This window comes from Salvelinus namaycush, chromosome 14, assembly GCF_016432855.1.
Source record: "Salvelinus namaycush isolate Seneca chromosome 14, SaNama_1.0, whole genome shotgun sequence".
NCBI lineage: Eukaryota > Metazoa > Chordata > Actinopteri > Salmoniformes > Salmonidae > Salvelinus > Salvelinus namaycush.
The window spans coordinates 35,412,050-35,435,027 of NC_052320.1; the positions used below are offsets into that span (position 1 = coordinate 35,412,050).

Genomic DNA, 22,978 nt, shown 5'->3' on the forward strand with positions numbered 1-22,978 from the left:
TCGACACGACAACATGACATTCAACGTGCTTAGGGTTGCGTAATTCTACTTACATCCCCCAAATTCCCATGTTTGTCCTGAAATCCTGGTCGGAGGATTCCAGATTTCCTGCTTATTCCTTCTTGATTCCGGGAATCTTCCAATTGGGATTTCTGGGAAATCTCTGACTTTTGGGAAAGTTAACCAGAATTTTGGAACCCTAAACATGATTCAGTAGAGTTGTTTTATTGTGGCTTCTAGTCAGTGTAGTGCAGAAATACACTTTCAGGACACACCTTTAAAAAGTGATTGGTGCCATTTTGAAAACAGAATTGCTTGTGTTTAAACATTTAAAACATTTCCTGGAAAAATCACTGGTATACCGTAAAGGTCTCCAAGCCGCAGGCAAGGTTCTTGACCTCGTTCATAACATATCATGTACCCTGAGGTCGGCACAGTCTCTTTCTTTAACTAAATATGAAAACGTTCTCAAAATAGCCTTCTGAGCCACATGATATATGTATCAACTATCATGTTGCCATTCAGCTGTAGCTGTATGAGCCTGGGAATTGGGCCTAAAATTCCACACCATCTTTAGTATTTTGGTATTTTATTAGGATAACTATTAGCTGTTGCAAAAGCAGCAGCTAATCTTCCTGGGGTCCACACAGAACATGAAACATGACATAATACTCAACATTAATAGACAAGAATAGCTCAGAATAGGACAGAAAAACATATTTGTTTTTAAAGGCACACACAGCCTACATATCAATACATACACACAAACTATCTAGGTGAAATAGGGGAGAGGCGTTGTGTCGAGGTGTTGCTTTATCTGTTTATTTGAGCAATATGAGATGGAACCAGAGTTCCATGCAATAATGGCTCTATATAATACTCTACGCTTTCTTTAAATTGTTCTGGATTTTTGGACTGTGAAAAGACCGCTGGTGGCATGTCTGTTGGGGTAAGTGTGTGTGTCAGAGCTGTGTGTAAGTTGACTATGCAAACAATTTGGGATTTTCAACACATTCATGTTTCTTATAAAAAGTGACAGTCAGTCTCTCCTCAACTCTGAGCCAAGAGAGACTGGCATGCATAGTATTCATATCAGCCCTCTGATTACAATGAAGAACAAGATGTACTGCTCTGTTCTGGGCCAGCTGCAGCTTAACTAGGTCTTTCCTTGCCGCACTGGACCACACGACTGGACAATAATGAAGATTAGACAAAACTAGAGCCTGCAGAACTTGCTTTTTGGTGTGTGGTGTCAAAAAAGCAGAGCGTCACTTACAAGTACACCACTTACAAGTACACCACTTACAAGTACACCACTTACAAGTACACCACTTACAAGCAGTCCAACGTGTTGATGATATCTATCTTAGACCATGGAAGATGGCGCATCACAGAGAACATGGTGTCTTTTGGGGCCATGTAACTAACGTGACAGATTTCCTGTTATGTTCTTTTTGTGCCAACACGCGCACACACACACACACACAGAGAGAGAGGGAGCTTAATGCATGTGTTTGTCATAATTGGGGCAGCAACAGTCTGTATGTTACCATTTGACTCATGCATGCTGGCCAATTAACTGTTCGTTCTCCTATGTTACTTGAATGAGCATATTTAATCTGGGCTCTGAAGTGTATTTTGTGCTCTTTCTCCCTCCCCTCCCTCCTTCCTTTCCTCTCTCTCGGGTAATAGTCACAGAGCACCGTCACCCATGCCACCCGCTCTCTGCGCTTTTACTGTCGCCATAACAACCGGAGCCTGGGCGCTCTCTCCCCCCCTTTCTCTTTCTCAAAGTCGTGAGCATACTTGTTTTTCTCCCTCTCTCTGTATCCCTGTTTTGTCTTCTTGACCAACCCTTTTGCTACGATACCTTCACAACGCTCCCACGGGAAGTTCCGTTCCCACTTCTCTCCTCTTTCTTTCCTCCCATCCCTCTCCCCGTCTGTCTTTAGTTCCCTTGTGTTGGTGTGAGAGCTCAGCTCTGTGAGGTGTGCCCATTTCCCCCTGTGCTGTGGCCCTCTTTCCCTCTCTGTGTACCCTGAACCCTGTCCCCTAGAATGTTTTATGCAACCAGGCCCGGCTCCCATAGTTTTAAATGTTTTTCACTGCCTACTCACCCAGCTGAGACATACAGTTCAAAACAACAACAGCCACACATTGAGGCAGTGGAAATGTACAGGTAGGGTGGCAGCGGAGGTCAGACAGACACAAAAGGTTTGCCAGAAACAAAGTATAGAGTGACTGTCTGTGTGAAGCAGGAGGACAGGCTGCAGGCATGGAGGGAGAGGAGCAAACGAGCAGGGTGTACAGGCATCCCCACCCCCTGGTTCCTGTGGAGCAGCACAGAGCTGCAGCATATGCACCACAGTCCAGTGAACAACAGGAGCCGTTGGTTAAACTTTTGAAACAAATAGTCGAGGGTGGCTGAGAGCAGCTGACAATATCCTGTTGACGAGACTAGACCAGGCGGAGGCTCTGTACAAGGTCAAGGGTGTGTGTTCACGTGTTTTATATATATTGTGAGGCCATGGATGTGCAAATTGTTCAGACAAGCGCACACACGTGTAAGTCCTCTGCATTATTCGGTGGCAGATTTTGTTTTATTTAAATGCCCCAAAAGACACTTTCACAAGCACTAGTTGGGCTTTTCATAATTGCAGAAAGCACACCCAGAGCTGGTTTCTCGGCCCAGCAGCAGCTCCTGTTTTTGGGTCAGGTTGTGTGTGAGAGACCTGGATACTGGGTGAGCAGAGAAGATGGGAACAAGAGGGATGGGGGACTGGAGACACAGCTGGGCCTGGGGATAACTTAATGATTGAACAGACTGTGTCAGGCTGTGTCACGCTGTCACTGTCACGAAATAGCTGCTCCCCATCAAAGAATACAGCTGTTTTATGTGTGGTCGATGTTTTGCACTTGTCATCAGGGCTCTAAATTAAACATTTTCATTGGTAGCAGTGGTTCTCCCAATTTATAAAAGTTAGGAGCACGACATAACATTTAGCAGCACCAGAAAATATTGTTTATCGATTGAGGAATATCCTAATTGTGCCTATAGCTACTTCTGAGGCACATGCTGTGCTCTAGAAACTAATATGTGACCCTGTAAATATATTTTATTATATCACGCTAAAATGTTGACGCAAATACCAGACATTTGTGGAATATTAGGTTTCTACATAGTGCTTTTCACAATCTACCATAAAATGTTAGTCTCTTTAAGAACATTGTTAGTAAGTGAAGACATGCGAGATATCTGTTATTCATTCATTGCAATGATCATTGATCTCCTGGAGAAGCTATCCCTTTTCCTTTCTTTCTGTGCCCCCAAACGTTCGGATGTAGCCTCCTAGTAAAGTTACCAGGTCGTTAGCTAGCTAGCTATTGACGTAACGTGACTGAACAAGGCGTAAACAAATGGCCCATGGAAAAATGTAATATGGCCAGCCAATCTGCCGTAGAAAGAAGAAAATGTTGCGTCTGTAATACGGGTCATATCTTTTGAACTGTTTGTGTTAGAAACAAGCCGTTATCGCTGTAGTAATGGTACAACCATGATGCTAATGACTATGCGCATTGTTTTCCTTCTCTAAAGTACGGTAGGGAGAAGCCTAATCGTTACTATTATTATCTCGTGCTCCTACATGACAATTCCAAGTTGTAGAGCAAAATATTTAGGTGCGAATGCAATCCAAAATGGTCCCACTTTAGAGCCCTGTTACACGCACGTGTGTGTGTGTGGTTCTTTAGTGTGTCTGTTGCTGGAAATAGTCGGGAAGTCTGTTTTGTACAGCAGTAAACAAATCCAGCACGTTGTTTTGTCCCTGCTTTCCTTTTGCTATGTCACTCAACGGGTACATTCTGACTTGGATTGAAATGTTGTTTATCAGTGTCAATTACTCAGTCCATGCCTCCCTTTCATTTGCTGAGACTGAGTATGTAAACAGAGAGAAATGTGAGCTAAAAGACTTGAGAAAAGTAAAGGCGTGTCTATGGAAATGTGTGTTAGTGTTGCAAAGTTGAGCATGGGGGAAACAGCCTACTCTTTGGGATGAGAGGAAATACACTCAGAAACAATATTTGGGTATTTTTTTTCCATTAGTCCACTGTTGATACAGCTTCACCGTGTTTTGCATGTCAGCGGTCAAGTTTTCAAGATATTGGACTTACAAGATGGTGTCACCAGCCACATCATATGAAAATAACAAAAGATCGTTTTTGAGTGATGTAATATCAAGCTAGCAACCTTCACAGGGCTGGTTCTACCTTTTCTTTCCTCTCCTCCTCCCTCCCTCTCTTGTTTCTAGCTCTTTCTTCCACAAAGTGGGGAGGGGAGTGTAAAGATGTGGGTTGCTTTATGCAGCCTCCACACGTGTGTGTTGTAAATTGATCTGGGTAAGCTGGATGGGTGTGTGTGTTTGAAAGGGTCCCGTGATCGAAGTCCGCTGCATTGTTTTGAACGTCCCCTTTTCTTTCCTCATTCCCTCGTTCCCCCTGTCCGAATGAACTCTCTTACCTCTGTTACCTAAGGCAGCCTTGCTAAGGGGGAGGTGTCTGCTGACGACATACTGACGCTACCGGTGGAAGGGGGGTTTGTGACTGGCAGTCAGGGCCGGGCTGCTTTCAGCGCCTCAGCGTTTTATAATGGTCCCAATAGCCTTCTGTCCTTTGTGGCGGTGGCCCTGGTTACAGAACCATGCTCTCTATTCTTTGTGAGACTGGGGCAGCATGGCAGAGTAGAGCTGACACGGATACTCTGGCTTGACAAGAGGACAGACATGAAACCCATTCCAGAGTAGGAGTATATCATCGTTCATACAGAGGTGATGGGTAAGTGTCTAAATCCTGAGTAAGGGTGAATCTGGCTCTAGCAAGAGCTGAATGGCAGTGGAGAGAGGTTTTATCATATTGTCAGGCTTCGGTATACTTTTTATGTTAACTACTTAGTCTTTGAGAGTTTGTCTTAGCTTGAGCATCTTTTGGAATTTTTTTCCATCCTCCAATAGTCTATATGTGCGTACATAGACCCCCCCCCCCCCCCCACTAGGGGCCCGGCTCCAGCATGAGAGCTTATGTAAGGAGTTTTTAGTAGTTTCCTGGTTGCTGTGAGCCTGACTCACAACTCGCATTGCCAGCCGCTCACGGGTTCAGTAAGTCAGTCAGTAAGTCAGTAGGAAAAACATCTCATCAGATAAAAGGATAGAGATAAAGGTAAACAAGAAGATAGGTTCTGCCTTACAGCTTTGAGGCAGACTTTTTCAACTAGAGGAAGTGTGTTAGTGAGTTTGGGAGCAGACAGCGGTACTCGGACTTAGACCACCTATTTCCTCACCATCAGAGCAGGGGAACGGAGAGGGAGACTGCTCAGAGAGGGGCAAACTGCACGCCCTCTACACGCTTTCTGGACACCCCACACACCACTCACGGAGACTAAGCATGCTGCTGCTGGAAGAGTCGGAGACCTTTACAGGTAGGTGATCCCCGCTGCCACTGTGATCCCCTGAACCCCGCTTCTCTGTGCGAGCGTCACCCTTATGACCGCAGCACGTCGGGGTGATGTCTGAGGAGGACACTTCGAATGAATAAATGATGACCGGAAAAAGAGGTGTGGATGGATTATTTGTTGTGAGTGAGAAATGGTGATGATTTAACAAGGGTGTTTTTACATTGTGGTTATTACTGTGTGTGAATTGGAGTTGTTTTGTAAGTGTGCGCAACAGCGTTGTGTAACGCTCCCAGTTATGCATTAGTTTGACACCCGCTAGCCTTTCTTTCTCTTCACTCTCATATTGTTCCCTGTTGGGGAGCACTCCGTTTCTTTGATCTGGGGGCTATTTGATTGACTGTTTCTATGGTAACCTAAACAAGTGGGAGGATTAGTGTTAGATTAAACTAGTAGTAGTCTGGCTGGGTGCAGCATTAGGAGCAACATATGGTCAACTACAACAACCATGTTTTTATACACGACAGCCCACATCATACAGGGATGTGGCCACATTGTTTCTATAAGATTGTGATTACTGGTAGCCTGTGGTTCGGTCTCGTTATCCTCTTCTTTCTGTCCATTCCTCTGGTTTTGGTAGTTGATTGGATGGACAGTTGTGTTGTGATCCCAGTGGGGGCCACCTCTAGATGGTCATGGGGGAATTTTTTATTAGGGTATGTACGTTTAAACGAACTTGGGATCATTAACGTGGAGAAAAATCCCTAACTGAAAAATATACAGTACCAGTCAAAAGTTTGGAGACGCCTGCTCATTCCAGGGTTTTTCTTTTTCTACATTGTAGAATAATAGCGAAGACATAAACAATGAAATGACATATATGGAATCATGTAGTAACCAAAAAAGTGTTAAACAAATCAAAATATATTTGCGATCCTTTAAAGCAGCCACCCTTTGCCTTGACAGCTTTGCACAAGCTTGGCATTCTCTCAACCAGCTTCACCTGGAAGGCTTTTCCAACAGTCTTGAAGGAGTTCCCACATATACTGAGCACTTGTTGGCTGCTTTTCCTACACTCTGCGGTACAACTCATCCCAAACCATCTCAGTTGGGTTGAGGTCGGGTGATTGTGGAGGCCAGGTCATCTGATACAGCACTCATCACTCTCCTCCTTGATCAAATAGCCCTTAAACTGCCTGGAGGTGTGTTGGGTCATTGTTCTGTTGAAAAGCAAATGATAGTCACACTAAGCGCAAACCAGATGGGATGTCGCTGCGAAATGCTGTGGTAGCCATGCTGGTTAAGCATGCCTTGAATAAATTAGACTGTGTCACCTTGAATAAATTTAGACCATTAGCACCATTACACCTCCTCCTCCATGCTTCACGGTGGGAACCACACATGCAGAGTAAGTGAACGGATGATTACAGCGTCTCACAAAGACACTGCTGTTGGAACCAAAAATCTCAAATTTGGACTCATCAGACCAAAGGACAGATTTCCACCGGTCTAATGTCCAAAAGGTTAAAATGATTGAGTGGTGCAACGGTTGGTGCAATGGGAAGAGCGTGCTGTGGTGTGTAGGGGGGGGGCTATGGAAAGTCACTGGGGTGGTTAGGTATGATTCATTTGTGTTTCCATTAAAGCGGGAAAAAACACTTCTCATCTAAGTGAATAACGTGAGCTTGTAAAATAAGCTTGTAAAATTTTATTTCGATTTATAAGGGCGGGTCAAGTTTACCGTTGAAGCTGCTTCACTAAACTCTGCCTCACGACCCACCACTACGGCGGTTAGTTAGCTTCTTAGCTACCTGTAAAAAGCGTTAGTGTTATTCGCCTTAGCCTATTTAGCTAGCTAAAACCAGCTAATCTGCCACTGCCAAGATGGATATCTGAAATTGGCTTCGCCAGAGCACCCAAACCAAGCCAAAGGAGAGCAATGAGCAGCAGCATCAAACTGCCGAGGCCACCGCCAAGCCCAGCAGCGACGAGTGCAGAGCCTGCCCACCCTTCCACAAGCACCACTAGGATAATGGCGCCACAGCCCCCTCCACTTCCGACTGTTCCTGACGATCTTAGAACAGAGGAGCCAGCCCAGGTTTGCCTAGAATCCTATCCTAGCCGCAGGTTTTCTGTCAAAAAACATTCATTTAATAGCAATTGGTTCATAGGAAGATGAGAAACGTTCTGTCTCTGAGGGTTGTTTCCTATGGAAGCAATTGTAAAACACACAAGAACAACTTGCTTGGGGCTGCTGAAATTGCTGCTCACACACACACACACACACACACACACACACACACACACACACACACACACACACACACACACACTGTTTTAGGGGAAGGGCTGTCATACGTTGTTGATGGCAATAGAACATATGGTTTTGTTTGTGAATGCCGAATCTAAATTGTACAAATCGGTCTGTTTTGTAGGAAGTTTACGATTGGGTGTGTACATGATTAGGTATGTGAATGATGAGGTGTGTTTGTGATTGTGTGTACGGGACGTACGGGACGTGCGGTTCTTGGGATTATGTAACGGCCAGAGGCTGCCGTTACGTAAGCTTCCCTCTACCTTAGTCCATGATCATTGCACTGGTGGCCTGTGTGTGTCAACAGAAGTAAGAAATAGAGACAGAAAGTGGGTCATCTTCTTGTGCTTCCTTGCCAGAGGGTGGTAAGCACCGGGACAGGGGGAGAACCCGTTGCGCTCATAGATTTCAATGCAGCCTATTGACCACTTTCTTAGCCCTTCTTTGTTCACAGCTGCAGCACTCCGAGATCTTCCAAGTTGGCACATCTTGACCTTTCTCACGTCGAATTTACACAGGAAGCCGTCTATTAGGGTGGTACTGATTGTGTCTTTTGTGAATAATCTCCTCCGAGCTCACATGGTCCGTGTGAAATTTATATCCACTTGAGTTAATCAAGCGTATTGCAATTTCTGGTTAATGCCTGCTAGGGACTGTCTGGTAAATCCTTTGGCCTGATGTGAAACTGATGACAACCTCCTGAAAAGCTTCCAGCAGTTTTCCTGCTCTGTGACCTGTAGTCGCTCAGGGAACATGTGTTGCTGCTGTGATGCCGAGCATAGGGTCTTCCCTGGTTTTTGTAATAAAACTCACTCGTGCGCTGGATTGAGCGTAATCTCTATAATCTCTTTAACTGACGTAGATGGAGAGAGGGAGACCGCTCTAGTAGTGCCATTTTATTTTTCTCCTCCTTTTTCAGTGGGTCAGTTCACTCACCCTTTTTAAAATGTGTGTGTGTTTCTCAGTGTAAAAACAAATGTCTCCATTTTTATCTTTTCCCTAATCAGACCTGGTCTTATTCTTTTCGGTTCCTAGTAGACCAAAAGGCTTCCTCCAGTCAGAAGCACTGTGTTTATCTGATTCTGGTTTGGTGTTTTGTGGGATCTGCAGAATTAGTCATTTCTATTCTGCGGTGTGATCTCGCTCTGGTAAATGTTCTGGTACGGCTGCCTGGTAGCTGGTGTGACAGAGGCCAAGCCTGGAGCCTGTTGAAGAGCTGTGGAGGTGTCCGGCCTATACCTGCTGGCTCTGGTCTTCTGGAACTGGAGCGGGCCGTTAGTCGCTGTGGTAACCTCCCGGGTGGCGCAGTGGTCTAGGGCACTGCATCGCAGTGCTAGCTGCGCCACCAGAGTCTCTGGGTTCGCGCCCAGGCTGGGCTGGGTTTCGCGCCCCGGCTCTGTCGCAGCCGGCCGCAACCGGGAGGTCCGTGGGGCGACGCACAATTGGCATAGCGTCGTCCGGGTTAGGGAGGGTTTGGCCGGTAGGGATATCCTTGTCTCAGTATGTAAAAATGTAATAAAATGTATGCACTCTACTGTAAGTCGCTCTGGATAAGAGCGTCTGCTAAATGACTAAAATGTAAATGTAAAAAATGTAACCCGCTCGTCCCCGAAACATGCTACTGGCAACCCTGCCTACCACAGGCCCCCTCTGACCCAGCTTGAGGTCTCTCATCCCTCGTCCTCGCAGCCCCAGGCGCGCACTGTCCGCGACGTCGTCCTGCCCCTGTTTAGTTGGCCTAGTCCCGCGCCGCCTGCAGACCTGTTGTGTAACTGTCGGTCAGAGCGAGTGTCAGCAGCAGAGTATAAAGTATCAAAATGACAAACACAAATATGTAGGCCAGGAAACAGGGCCTCTGAAACACTACACTCAAGGCATTTATGGACCTAGATCAGCATCGGTGTCACATGTCCACTCCACTCAGATGACATTCTGAAAGCCTGTGGTTTCAACCAGTGATGGGGGGGGGGGGGAATCGATAGTTGCATATCGCAATATTATTTTGGACAATATTATATTGGACTCTGACTCCCAAGTATTGATTTGTAAAAATAAAAACATTTGCTAGGTAGCGCTAGTCGCTTATTTTTCATCCTATAGCTTGTTCTCCATCTTTTTAAATAGCGAACATGTTTTCAGCACTTTTATTTCCGTGACTGATCAAAACAAATTTCCTCGTGCTCTCTTGTCTCTCTAGAGCAGACGTATGGTGAGCCATATGTTTGGAACATCAAAATCACGGTATCGAATCGCAATACGTTTGGAACATCAAAATCACAGTATCGAATCGCAGTACATACAGAATAAATATTGAGAATCGCAATACATATAGTACGGGCACCTAAGTGTCTTGATAATATCGTATCGTGAGGTCCCTGGGAATTCCCAGCCCTAGTTTCAACTGTTTCTCAACTCCTCACATGTTTTATCCATGGCAACACATATTTGATCTACCGTAAAACTTCAATTAATTAAAACATCACTGACCACAACCGGCGCTTATTAAAGATGGGCTTCTATTTGAGCCAGGCATGTATTTATTTACTTACCTTTTTCTGGTCTACCTCAGACAAACGTTGACGTCGTCATTCTCTCACTTGTTTTGTATCAATTCCAAAATGCCTGGCTGTTGCCTTGCCTGATTTTTGCTCTGCGAATTTGATCACTGCCAGCTTGAATTTGATGTCGCCATGGCTAGCAACGATGATGGATTCCAATGTTTTTTATTTTTTTAATGCACATGACTGTGGGAATATCAAAGATGTGTCCATGGTAACCTGTGTAAACAATTTAATTTAGATCCGGTGTTTATTTGAAACGGGTGTTTCTTTGCTGTTAAATGGCAAAGGTGGCTATTTGAGGTTTTACTGTATACCAACACCAACATTCAGGGGCTTGATGTTTTGATTAGTTGCCGAGTTGAATCAAGTGTGGTAGTATAGACCAAATAGACTTTGTAAAATGACTGGGTTGAGAAACACTGGGTTAAAAAGTGATTGGTGAAGATAGTGTTACTCTTTCTAGACAAATCATTGTCTGAGTGGCACATACAAGGGAGATCATGACAACCTCGAGCCACTGTTGTCGTCATGGCACCCCCTGGTATTCCCCAGGGCACACTGCCACTCTGGGTTGATAATTGACTGTCTTTGGTACTCGGTACTACGGGAGCCGCGTGACGCTAGCCAGAGCTGCCTGTAAAGCAGTGTTACATAAACAGCCAAGCCAGTGTATCACAGTTGTGTAACCCTGTGGCTTTTTGAAGACGCCCCTCTATACGAAGGAGGGGTCAGTCAGTCAGCCACAGGGGAAACAGGAGAGAGGGAGGGAGTCAGTGGAGGTCTGCTTTCGTGTGTAAATGCGACGCTCCTTTAAGAAGCACAGTATGCATACGAGTCAAATGAATGTGAAAGAGCATGAAGTGGAAAAAATTGTCTGCATTCTCCATGCTTCTGGACTGAATTGTGACAGAAAGTTGAATGGTAGTCTGTCGTCGCTGTGGTGACCTTTTTGTGTGTTAGTCAGTTTTTTTGTTTTGTTTTTTTTTGCCTCAAATGCCTCCAATATGACCCCCCTCCCACTACCCCAGTTGCGGCTGCCTCCCTTCCCCTCCCCCCAAAGTAGACCCCCGCCCCCAGGTCCAATGATGTCTATAGATAAGAGACAGTCTCTTCAGTCAGACGTCTAACGTATCCCCTCTCCCATTTGTACTGTAACTGCTTTATGTGGTTGTGTAATCTGGTGGAATGGAGCCAGGCAGGAGAATTATGAATGAGTGTGAATTGTGTATTCTCTGAAGAGGATTACTAGCTAGTGGGTTTAGAGAGACCAGAGATGCTGTTTTGGTACACTGCATTGTTCATCTCCAACTAGGCACGGCATCATTTTCCACACAGAATAACACCACCGAGCAAACAAACATACGGCTTAGTGGCGTACTGTAGGGGTGGCAGGGGAGCGCTGTACACTGTTTCCCTCAGAATGCCCTTTGTCCCCCTCCCGGTCCCCAGGAAGGAAACCGTGGTGAGGGTCGGTGGTGTCGGGTCCTGAGGCCTATTCTGCGTCATTTGACTTTTATAACTGGTTAATTTCCTTGCCTCGGTTCATTTCACTCCATGGCTGTTTTACTATTTGATATCCCAGCAGTCCTTTGTCAGACCGCCCCTCCCTCTAATAGGATTACTGGGGTTGGACGGCTATTAGGATTGGACGACTGCCACGGCTCGATGTGTGTGTAGTGTCGTTGCCATGGGGCTAGTCCCCTCCATCCCTGCTCCCAGAAACCAGGGGAGATAGAGAGTGTGTGTATTGCCATGATTTGTTCAGTACCATTCAGATTTTTTTGGGGGTGGGGGGTCCTGGGTCCTGTGTTGGGAGAATGGAACTTTTATTTTGGTTATGTAACAGTGGGTTGTGTACTGTAACATCATGTCCCCACTGTTTGGTTGGACAGTGCTGACGTTCTCCTCAAGGTGTGTGTGTGTGCCTCCACTGGCAACTCACCTGGTCAGAGGCTCCTATAGCAATAGTAATCCAGAATCGCTTAACGATATAGATTGACGCTGTTAAAATTCATGTTTGGATGCCGGCTAGCTTAACTTGGCCCGATGAGGCTTTGGTCTACATGGTAAAGCCTTAACCTACCATCCCACATCACCCCCCCCCCCCCCCCCCCCCCCCCTGGTGCCAATGGGCTTTTGTCTTGATGGCAGGAGGGTTGGGGTAATTGAGGATCTTGATAATCAAAACTGACCTAGCTATTAATACGCTTAGTGCCGGCTGTTGCATAAACATGCTTACTACACCGGTCACGCACATTAGGCTTGGGCGGTATCCAGATTGTCATACCTTCATACCGACCTTGTGCCATCCTGGGATATTTGTTAATACCGGCACTGAACACAAGGGGCACAATTTTCAAACGCCACTTAGCATCTGTAATCTGAAGGTTAGCAATGCTAACAAGTGCATGTCAAATCCCCATTAAAAAAATGCTAACGAGGGCAGGGTTAACATGTTATACAGTCTCTGACGTAAACTATTTGCAGGACAGACCTACTAGCTCATAAAGTTATACAAGTAACTCAAATGCCACTCACAGTTTGCTGCACGCACAAAAGAAATATCAGACCGCAAGGCTCTTGATCCAGGAGGGGATTCTCTGCTGTTACCAAGCGAATGCTTGATTTTGGACGACGCTAACCACTCCCCCTCCTTGTCTTGTAACCTTTGTGAATGTGAAAGATATGTATTTTTTGTTGTAAGTCTCCTTTTGCAAGGGTTTGGCCCTGGCACTAACACCAGGGTCATATTCATTAACGCATGCAACAGAAAACATTTGTATTCTGAATTACCTCTGTTTCAGTCTGTTTTCTTCCCTTTTTTTAACCTTTGACCCAGTGCAGGGAGGTGGGAGTGACTGGTGATGTAGAGCAGGACTGATAAAATGCCTGGCAATTGACAAAGGATTTGCTTCCTACAGAAGGGTCATTTTAGGCTGTAACGGAGGGACAAAGCCCCGATATACAACGAGTAGACTTACACAAACTTTCAACAACCTTCTGGATTACATTGCGTATCCCTAAATTGTTTAATTACCTATTTCATATGGGAAGGGTTTGGTGCCCAACCTTTCAGTAACCTCTATTTACACTGAATGTACAAAACATTAAAAACACCAGCTCTTTCCATGACATGGACAGACCTGGTGAATCCAGGTGAAAGCTATGATCCTTTATTGATGTCACCTGTTAAATCCACTTCAATCAGTGTAGATGAAGGAGATGGGACAGGTTAAAGAAGGATTTTTAAGCCTTGAGACATGTGTCATTCAGAGGGTGAATGGGAAAGACAAAATATGTAAGTGCCTTTGAACAGGGTATGTTAGTAGATGCCAGGTGCATCGGTTTGAGTCATTGGGTTAAAGAGCTGTAGTAGTACTTTAAAGTATATTTAAGTAGTTTTTTGGGGTATCTGTACTTTACTGTTTATATTTGACAACTTTTACTTCACTACATTCCTAAAGAAAATAATGTACTTTTTACTCGTTACATTTTCCCAGGGTGCAGTATATAGGGTGCTGTTTTGACCAGGGTGCAGTGTATAGGGTGCTGTTTTGACCAGGGTGCAGTGTATAGGGTGCTGTTTTGACCAGGGTGCAGTGTATTGGGTACTGTTTTGACCAGGGTGCAGTGTATAGGGTGCTGTTTTGACCATGGTGCAGTGTATAGGGTGCTGTTTTGACCATGGTGCAGTGTATAGGGTGCTGTTTTGACCAGGGTGCGGTGTATAGGGTGCTGTTTTGACCAGGGTGCGGTGTATAGGGTGCTGTTTTGACCAGGGTGCGGTGTATAGGGTACTGTTTTGACCAGGGTGCGGTGTATAGGGTACTGTTTTGACCAGGGTGCGGTGTATAGGGTACTGTTTTGACCAGGGTGCGGTGTATAGGGTACTGTTTTGACCAGGGTGCGGTGTATAGGGTACTGTTTTGACCAGGGTGCGGTGTATAGGGTGCTGTTTTGACCAGGGTGCGGTGTATAGGGTGCTGTTTTGACCAGGGTGCGGTGTATAGGGTGCTGTTTTGACCAGGGTGCGGTGTATAGGGTGCTGTTTTGACCAGGGTGCAGTGTATAGGGTGCTGTTTTGACCAGGGTGCCGTGTATAGGGTGCTGTTTTGACCAGGGTGCCGTGTATAGGGTGCTGTTTTGACCAGGGTGCCGTGTATAGGGTGCTGTTTTGACAAGGGTGCCGTGTATAGGGTGCTGTTTTGACCAGGGTGCAGTGTATAGGGTGCTGTTTTGACCAGGGTGCAGTGTATAGGGTGCTGTTTTGACCAGGGTGCAGTGTATAGGGTGCTGTTTTGACCAGGGTGCAGTGTATAGGGTGCTGTTTTGACCAGGGTGCAGTGTATAGGGTGCTGTTTTGACCAGGGTGCAGTGTATAGGGTGCTGTTTTGACCAGGGTGCGGTGTATAGGGTGCTGTTTTGACCAGGGTGCGGTGTATAGGGTGCTGTTTTGACCAGGGTGCGGTGTATAGGGTGCTGTTTTGACCAGGGTGCGGTGTATAGGGTGCTGTTTTGACCAGGGTGCAGTGTATAGGGTGCTGTTTTGACCAGGGTGCAGTGTATAGGGTGCTGTTTTGACCAGGGTGCCGTGTATAGGGTGCTGTTTTGACCAGGGTGCCGTGTATAGGGTGCTGTTTTGACCAGGGTGCCGTGTATAGGGTGCTGTTTTGACCAGGGTGCCGTGTATAGGGTGCTGTTTTGACCAGGGTGCCGTGTATAGGGTGCTGTTTTGAATGCAACCTCAATGAAACAACAAGCTCCAGGTGTTCCTACCTCCTCAAATTCAGGTTGTAACACAATTTTTTGTGAAAAAGTCAAGGGGTGTGAATACTTTCTGAAGGCACTGTATCTGCAGTGTCTATTTTACTCTTGGTTAGGTGGGGCTGGGTTGAGCTGTATTGGGTTGGATTGGGCCTGTCAGTGTTGGCTACAATGAGACAGTGGAGATGTGGTTCATACTGGGGGGGGGCTGTTTATGTGGGCAGTATCTTTGACTGACGAAGCTGGTGATTTAAACCGGTCTGTCCATGAAGCACCACAAGCCCCCCTGCCCATAACCCAGCACCAGCGCTCAGTGTTTCATAAGTGCTCCATGTTTATGAGCTCTTACATAAGCACCTCAGATCCAGTCCAGGGTGCCTCCTGTCTGCAGGGAAGGAGGGCCAGACAGAGTCGTATCTAGCTCTGACCAAGTTACTCCCTCTTAAACACAAAGGATTACTGTCTCAATGGATCTTAAATATAAATCCTTCTGGGTCTTTAAAAAAAAAACTGTTCTTGAATCAGTCTATACCACTCCTTCAGTGATGGAGAAATCCATGCCTGTTATACAGCACGCCTTTTATAGATACTCAATCGACATACATTTTCCTTGATTTACGTCTTGCATATCATGATCTCCTCCCTCCTTCTCTCTCCACAGACCAGCCTCATAGCGCTCCCTTCAGCTCGGAGAATGAAGCGCAGGGAGGGGACTCTGCGAGATGGCAGTGCACCGCCCCATCTACCTCACCCTCGGGGGAGACGCCGTCCCACCCCTCTCGACCGTCCTCACGGCCCGAGAGCCAAACCCCCTCGCGGTCCCTGAGGGAAACCAAAAAGAGCTCCCTCTCCTACTCCAACAAACCCGCACACATGAGGAGGAACATCAGGTATGACCTCTGACCTCTTACGACATCCAAACTCGCATATATAGAGAGCAACATCAAATATAGGCCCTTAACCAACTTCAAAGATTCAATGAACAGCGATATTCAACCATTCATTCACTAACTTGTGATCTTAATCATCCCTACAGCACACGTAGTGCATCTAAAGCTGTGTTCTCTAGCCTGTCTCGTTGGTTTTCTCTAGTGAATGAAGAAGATCTCTGTATTACTCAGTCTGGCAACAAGTCAACCATGCTGCCATGAGTGGGATTATTTCCCCAGTGTTTATTACATTATTAAAGCTCTCTCTCACACAGACAGATATACTCAAACACCCATACGGCGATAAACAGACATGCACACAAATACACTCTAAACCAGCGTTTCCCAAACTCTGTCCTCAGGACCCCCACATTTAGTTTTTTTTAACCTTTTTTTGTCCTGAGGACCGAGTTTGCACTAAACACATACAGCATTAGTAATGTATTGTATCCCCATGCAATCTGGCACGCTCTAGTCAGTCTGTTGGCCCTATAACAGAGATGGATGCCTGAGGCCTATTCTGAGATCTCTACTCTCCCTCTCCACTTCTCTCTCTCTCTCTCTCTGGGATGTAGAAAGCTGTTGAGGGAGCACCAGTTGGAGGCGGTGACCAAAGCTGCCCAGCAGGAGGAGCTAGAGAGGCGGCAGAGGCTGGAACAGCAGAGGAAGGAAGGGCACTTCCCCGTTCCCTTGCTACCCGAGTACACTCCAGGTAGGACACACACACATGATTGATAGCTGGAGTGTGAAATCAGAAATGTTTGTGTCATCAGAAATGTATTTGTATTGAAATATAATATATCATAATATCAATGTACTGATTTGATACTTAACCCACTCTGGTAACTAACCACTGCATATCTACCTCGGTCCCCTCCAGGAGATCAGAGTGTGTCTGCTAGCGTGGCCGAACGAGACCATGTGATATGCCTGGGCACCAGTTACAGCAGCACTAATGTCAGCGAGGACGACTCCAGGGCTCTGATCACAGAAGCACACGCCCCAAAAGAAGGTGAGACCCCAGTCACTACGAGACACCGATTTTTAGTATCGCTCATTAAAATGGAGATGACCCCGGGGGGGGGGGGGGTCTCTGTCTGTCACACATTACATATTATTGCACATGTACTAGAGACTGACTGTGGTCCTCCTGCGCCAGATGGCCAGATTGCCATGTTTGATATGCTTGGTAATGTTATGACCCGTTTCTCTAGCCTTTCAATGTCGCTCATTATACCTTATAAACAGAAATGACCTTTTGAACCCCAGGTTTTTGTAAATGGGATCAAATGTGGGTCAGATACTTACTGTATGTCAAGTGGAAATGGAAATGGTCTCGCTGTAGAGTGTACTTCATGAAATTAGCTCCAAATAGCAGTATGGGTTAGTTATCGACTGGGACTGGCTCTGAACAGTCTTAGATGGATTAGCTGGCTAGAGAAGGAGAGTCGCTATAGTATAGAACTACGTCATCTCCGGTGGGCATCGTGTGCTTTTCCTCCGCTGGCCATGACAGACACACACACACACACACACTCTGTCACTTATTCACACAGACACAAACACACCAGTCTGCTTGTGGGTATAGATCCACACCGAACAGATCCGTTCCCAGTTAAAGCCAGCGGGGTGGAAGGGGGTTCATCAGAGACCGGTCTGGTGTTGCTGGGTCCTGCGTAAGAGGGAAGGCAGATAAGGTGACACTGTCAGAAATGGAAGTTGGTTTATGGAGCAAATAGCTGGTTAATCCTGGTTAATGCCAGCCTCAGCGCCAGCCAGCCTCAGCGTGGTGCCATTTCTGCCCAGGGTTATGTAAAACCGTCCTCCACTACTATAATCTAACTTGTATAACCACCTATTCACCAGATTTATATAAGCCCTCTATCGCCCTCCCCTCTCTTCCCCTCCATGCCACATCTGAAGTCTAACAAACGTTACTTATCACTTAATATAGACGACGTGGAGAGCCGTTTAGAAGATATGGATATTATTATTTTATTTTTGGGGGTTTTGATGTTGCTATTTGAGATGAGGACAGGTCAGGTGGGAACTTCTTTTTTAAAGATTTGTTTACCTAAAGATACTAAGACAAATATAATGGCAGAATTTTTTTTTTTTTTTTACATTAATTTCATAGAATTTGTGAAAACACATGCCATCTTTTGGAGAAATGGTGTTATTGAAACACTTATTATTGAAACAAATAAAATATATAATATTTCATTTATTTGTGTGGTCCCGTGTGGCTCAGTTGGTAGAGCATGGCGCTTGCAACGCCAGGGTTGTGGGTTCAATTCCCACGGGGGGACCAGGGTTCAATACCCACGGGGGTACCAGGATGAATATGTATGAACTTTCCAATTTGTAAGTCGCTCTGGATAAGAGCGTCTGCTAAATGACTTAAATGTTAAATGTTCGGCAGTATTGTGTAACATAATGGTCAAAATGACTGTTTTGATCAAAATGCACCTGCACAATGCAATGGAAACTGGGTATTATATGGATCAGGTATGGGAAACTTTGATGTGGGTGGGGGCCACAAACAAACAGAACTCATCATGAGGGGCCGCAGTGACTCACCAGCAAAACGTTTTAGCGGCCCTCCTCCTGACAGCGAAGAGGGGAAAAAATTACATTTTAAAGATCATTTCCTGCAATTCTACACATTTTGCCATCGGGTGGAGGCAAATATTTGCCCTTTTTAATATAACTGATGATCAATGGGCCCCACCTTGGCTGCCAAGTTGCCCATCCCTGATGTAGATATATATTAACTGTTTCTCCATTTCCATCTACAATACTAACAAAAACACTGCGTCTCTCTTTTTCCTTTCTCAACCATAGACGTGATCGAGCTGAGCTCCGACGAGGACGACGCCCTACAGATCAGCAGCGCGTCCACCAATGAGGAGGAGGAGGACCGGTCGGCGGCACCCGAGGCGACCGGCGCCCACGCAAACGACGCTGTGAACCAACCGGACGCCCAGGGGCGTGTCTTGGTCAACCTGAACCACCCAACCGAGGAGGCAGACCTGTTCCTCTCCCCTCAGCTGGCCCGGGTCACCAAACCTCATCAGGTACAACTGACTCATTACAGACATGGATTTTCTTGTTAACACAGGCAGCCTAGCAGTTAAAATAGGGACAGTTCCCCTGATCCATATTAAGCCTAAAAAGCACTTTCAATTAAGTTTGTCTGTCTCTGGGAAACCCCATGGAGACGAACCATTGTATACAATGCAGTCAAACAAATGCAACAATTTAATGAGTTGAATCTAATGGATCCCACTTCTTCTGTCTCTCTCTCTCTCTCCCCCTTTTCTCTGTCAGATCGGTGGGATCCGTTTCCTCTATGATAACCTGGTTGAGTCTCTTGAGCGCTATGAGAGCAGCGGGGGCTTCGGCTGCATCCTGGCCCACAGCATGGGCCTGGGCAAGACCCTGCAGGTCATCTCCTTCATAGACATTGTGCTCAGACACACCCAGGCCCACACTGTGCTCGCCATCGTGCCTGTGAGTGACTTCCTGTACTCTGTTCTCTCTCTGCGTTCGGTGTTCTCTTTGTAATCAGGATCAAATCGAATGTTATTCGTCACATGCTTTGTAAACAACAGGGGTGGACTAACAGTGAAATGCCTACTTGCGTACATACTGGATGTAGCTTGTAGTCTCTTGACTGAGAATTTACTCTTCCTCTCTCACACACTCTTCTTCTCTCTATATATAGGTCAACACGCTACAGAACTGGCTGGCCGAATTTAACCTCTGGATCCCGACCTTTGATGCGCTACCCGTGGACGTGGACCCCACCCAGGTCTCCCCACGCACCTTCAAGGTCCACATCCTGAACGACGAGCACAAGTGAGTTTCCCGTCCTCTCTGGGAACGGAGATATCCCACTCCCTCCTCTTTAAAAGCTGAAGCCTTCTTAGGCTTGATCATGGTTTTGTGTTTGTGCGGAACTAGAGATGATTCACTCATAGCTCTCGCTCTGCTTCTGCAAAGTGTTCTGCATCACACAACTGCCAAAGATCTGTCTCTAGTACTCCACTGCTGTGTATCAAGAGTGTGGCTTTCCATCGCACACAGCTTTGCACACTACTGCTCTCCTGCAGGCTTGTCATAGCAGTTGACCCAGTGACCTAATCGCTTCCACTGCTCAATCCCTCTTTTTCTCTCCCTTTCTTGCTGTTCCTCATCCTGTCCTCTATCGACCCCTCACCCTCCCTCGCTCCCTCCCTCTCTGTGAGTGAAGCTGAGTCTTTGGCTGCTGGCTCTATAATGTTTTCCCCCGTGTTAATAAGTCTCTCTGTAAGCCTGGCCGCGCTCATCAGACAAACCAGACAGTGTTGCAGAGTTATCAGTCAATGATCCCTACTGTACAGGAACCAGGGAAATGTTTGTAAAAAAATAAATATAAATTCATAAATAAATGCACAAACATGACTCATCTATCGCCCAAGTATGTAACTACTTCAAGTCTACTTAAATGTGTCTAAATGGCTGTGCTATTATGTGTCGAACATTGTCACTGATGTGCTATCTCTCTTTTACTCTGTTCTCTCTGCTCTCTCTACTCTCTCTCTGTGCTCTCTTTCTTTCTATCTTCTTCTTTTCTCAGAACCACGACCACCAGAGCGAAGGTGATCTCTGACTGGTCGCGGGACGGCGGCGTGCTCCTGATGGGATATGAGATGTATCGCCTGCTGTCCCTGAAGAAGAGCTTTGTGGCGGGCCGGAAGAAGTCCAAGAAGGCCCAAAGACCGGTGGTCATCGACCTGAACGAAGAGGACCGGCATCAAGAGCTCCTCAAAGGTCAGTAGGTCAAAGGTCACGGTCTGCACTTTCAAACTTTTCAGACCATAAGTTATGGCAGCTTTTCTTTCATCAAAGCAAGGCCATCTGCACACAAGGCTTTTGCTCGATCTAATTTGTTAGAACCCATGTTACTGTCGATAAGTCACACAGTAGCTCCGTCACTTTAGCATGACTCACAGCTGCCATTTATGAGTGACTCAGATAACATGAGTCACATAGATGAATTTGAACATAAAGTAATTGCTTGGATCGTACTCCTACATACACATTTTCAGGGCTACCATTGTACCTGAAATGGCTCTTAAAGATATACTTCTCCTTAATGCAACCGCTGTGTCAGATTTCAAAAAAGTTTTACGGAAAAAGCACACCATGCAATAATCTGAGTACAGCGCTCAGACACCAAAACAAGCCATACAGATACCCGCCATGTTGTGGAGTCAACAGAAGTCAGAAATAGCATTATAAATATTCACTTACCTTTGATGATCTTCATCAGAATGCACTCCCAGGAATCCCAGTTCCACCAATACATGTTTGTTTTGTTCAATAAAGTCCATCATTTATGTCCAAATACCTCCCTTTTTGTTCGCGCGTTAAGTTCACAAATCCAAATTTGTGCAGGCACACTTAGTCCAGACGAAAAGTCAAAAAAGTTATATTACAGTTTGTAGAAACATGTCAAACGATGTATAGAATCAATCTTTAGGATGTTTTTAACATAAATCTTCAATAATGTTTCAACCGGACAATTCCTTTGTCTTTAGAAAGGAAAAGTAACGCAGCTAGCTCTTACGGGCGCGCGCCTGACTGAGCTCATGGCATTCTGCCAGACACCTGATTGAAACAGCTCTTATTCTCTCCCCCTTCACAGTAGAAGCCTGAAACAAGGTTCTTAAGACTGTTGACATCTAGTGGTAGCCTTAGGAAGTGCAATCGGACCAAATTTCCACTGTATATTGGATAGGCAAAGACTTAAAAACCTACAAACCTCAGATTTCCCACTTCCTGGTTGGATTTTTTCTCAGGTTTTTGCATGCCATATGAGTTCTGTTATACTCACAGACATCATTCAAACAGTTTTAGAAACTTGAGTGTTTCCTATCCAAATAATAATATGCATATCTTAGCTTCTGGGCCTGAGTAGCAGGCAGTTTACTCTGGGCACCTTATTCATCCAAGCTACTCAATACTGCCCCTCATCCATAAGAAGTTAACTTGACATCCCCCCTCTCTCTTCCTCTACCCTCCTGTAGGCATAGAGAAGGCCCTATCTCGCCCCGGCCCGGACATGGTGATCTGTGACGAGGGCCACCGCATTAAGAACTGCCACGCCAGCACCTCGCAGGCCCTGAAGAACATCCGTACCCGGCGGCGTGTGGTCCTCACGGGATACCCCCTCCAGAACAACCTGATAGAGTACTGGTGCATGGTGGACTTTGTTAGGCCTGATTTCCTAGGTACCAGGCAGGAGTTCAGTAACATGTTCGAGAGGCCCATTCTGAACGGGCAGTGTGTGGACAGCACGCCACAGGACGTCCAACTGATGAGATACCGAAGTCATGTCCTCCATAGCCTGCTGGAGGGCTTTGTCCAGAGGTGAGACAGAGATCTCTGGCTTGGTGCAGCTGGTTAGAACCCACATGAACTGATGCTAGTGCAGTATCTCTTTTCTGGGACACTTTATAAGTTTCCCAGATGAAGTCTGTTCCTGGACTAAAAAGCACTTTCAATAGAGATTCTAGTTGTAGTCTGGTTGTGTTTGTTCATGAATGTGGAGATCCACAGTATATGGCAGAGAGATTTGTGGTCTAACTCGGTTTGTTTGTTCCCAGGCGTGGTCACGACGTGTTGAGAGACCAGCTCCCCTCCAAGGATGAGCATGTGATACTGGTGCGACTGTCGCCCCTGCAGAGGGCCCTTTACACAGAGTTCATGAACCGCTTCAGAGAGGCAGGCAACAGCGGCTGGCTCAGCCTCAACCCACTCAAGGCCTTCTGCGTCTGCTGCAAGGTGTGTGTGTGTCTCTGTTTAGGCATGCACAGGAATTTAAGAAACGTTGTGAAGTACATGTATATCATATTCTGTATACATGTCCACATTTCATTCAGACGTCATCCTAATATTGTAGTAATGTTTGCCTGCACCA

The 22,978-nt window shown here is 46.0% G+C and overlaps 1 protein-coding gene across 2 annotated transcripts in view; it reads left to right on the forward strand.

Annotated features, from left to right (window-relative positions):
• Positions 1-4,707: 4,707 nt before the first annotated feature.
• Positions 4,708-22,978, forward strand: part of LOC120059443 (helicase ARIP4-like) — a 32,051-nt gene continuing 13,780 nt past the window's right edge. Inside the window, exons 1-11 of one of the 2 annotated variants that reach the window (XM_039008491.1) lie at positions 4,708-4,830; positions 5,339-5,470; positions 15,744-15,972; positions 16,587-16,723; positions 16,892-17,023; positions 18,856-19,088; positions 19,342-19,524; positions 19,739-19,872; positions 20,633-20,826; positions 22,086-22,428; positions 22,665-22,842. In XM_039008491.1, coding sequence (XP_038864419.1) covers positions 4,827-4,830; positions 5,339-5,470; positions 15,744-15,972; positions 16,587-16,723; positions 16,892-17,023; positions 18,856-19,088; positions 19,342-19,524; positions 19,739-19,872; positions 20,633-20,826; positions 22,086-22,428; positions 22,665-22,842 — 1,899 coding nt within the window. In that variant the 5' untranslated portion in view covers positions 4,708-4,826. The remainder of the gene's footprint in view (positions 4,831-5,338; positions 5,471-15,743; positions 15,973-16,586; positions 16,724-16,891; positions 17,024-18,855; positions 19,089-19,341; positions 19,525-19,738; positions 19,873-20,632; positions 20,827-22,085; positions 22,429-22,664; positions 22,843-22,978) is intronic. The other variant, XM_039008492.1, reaches the window with a different exon arrangement.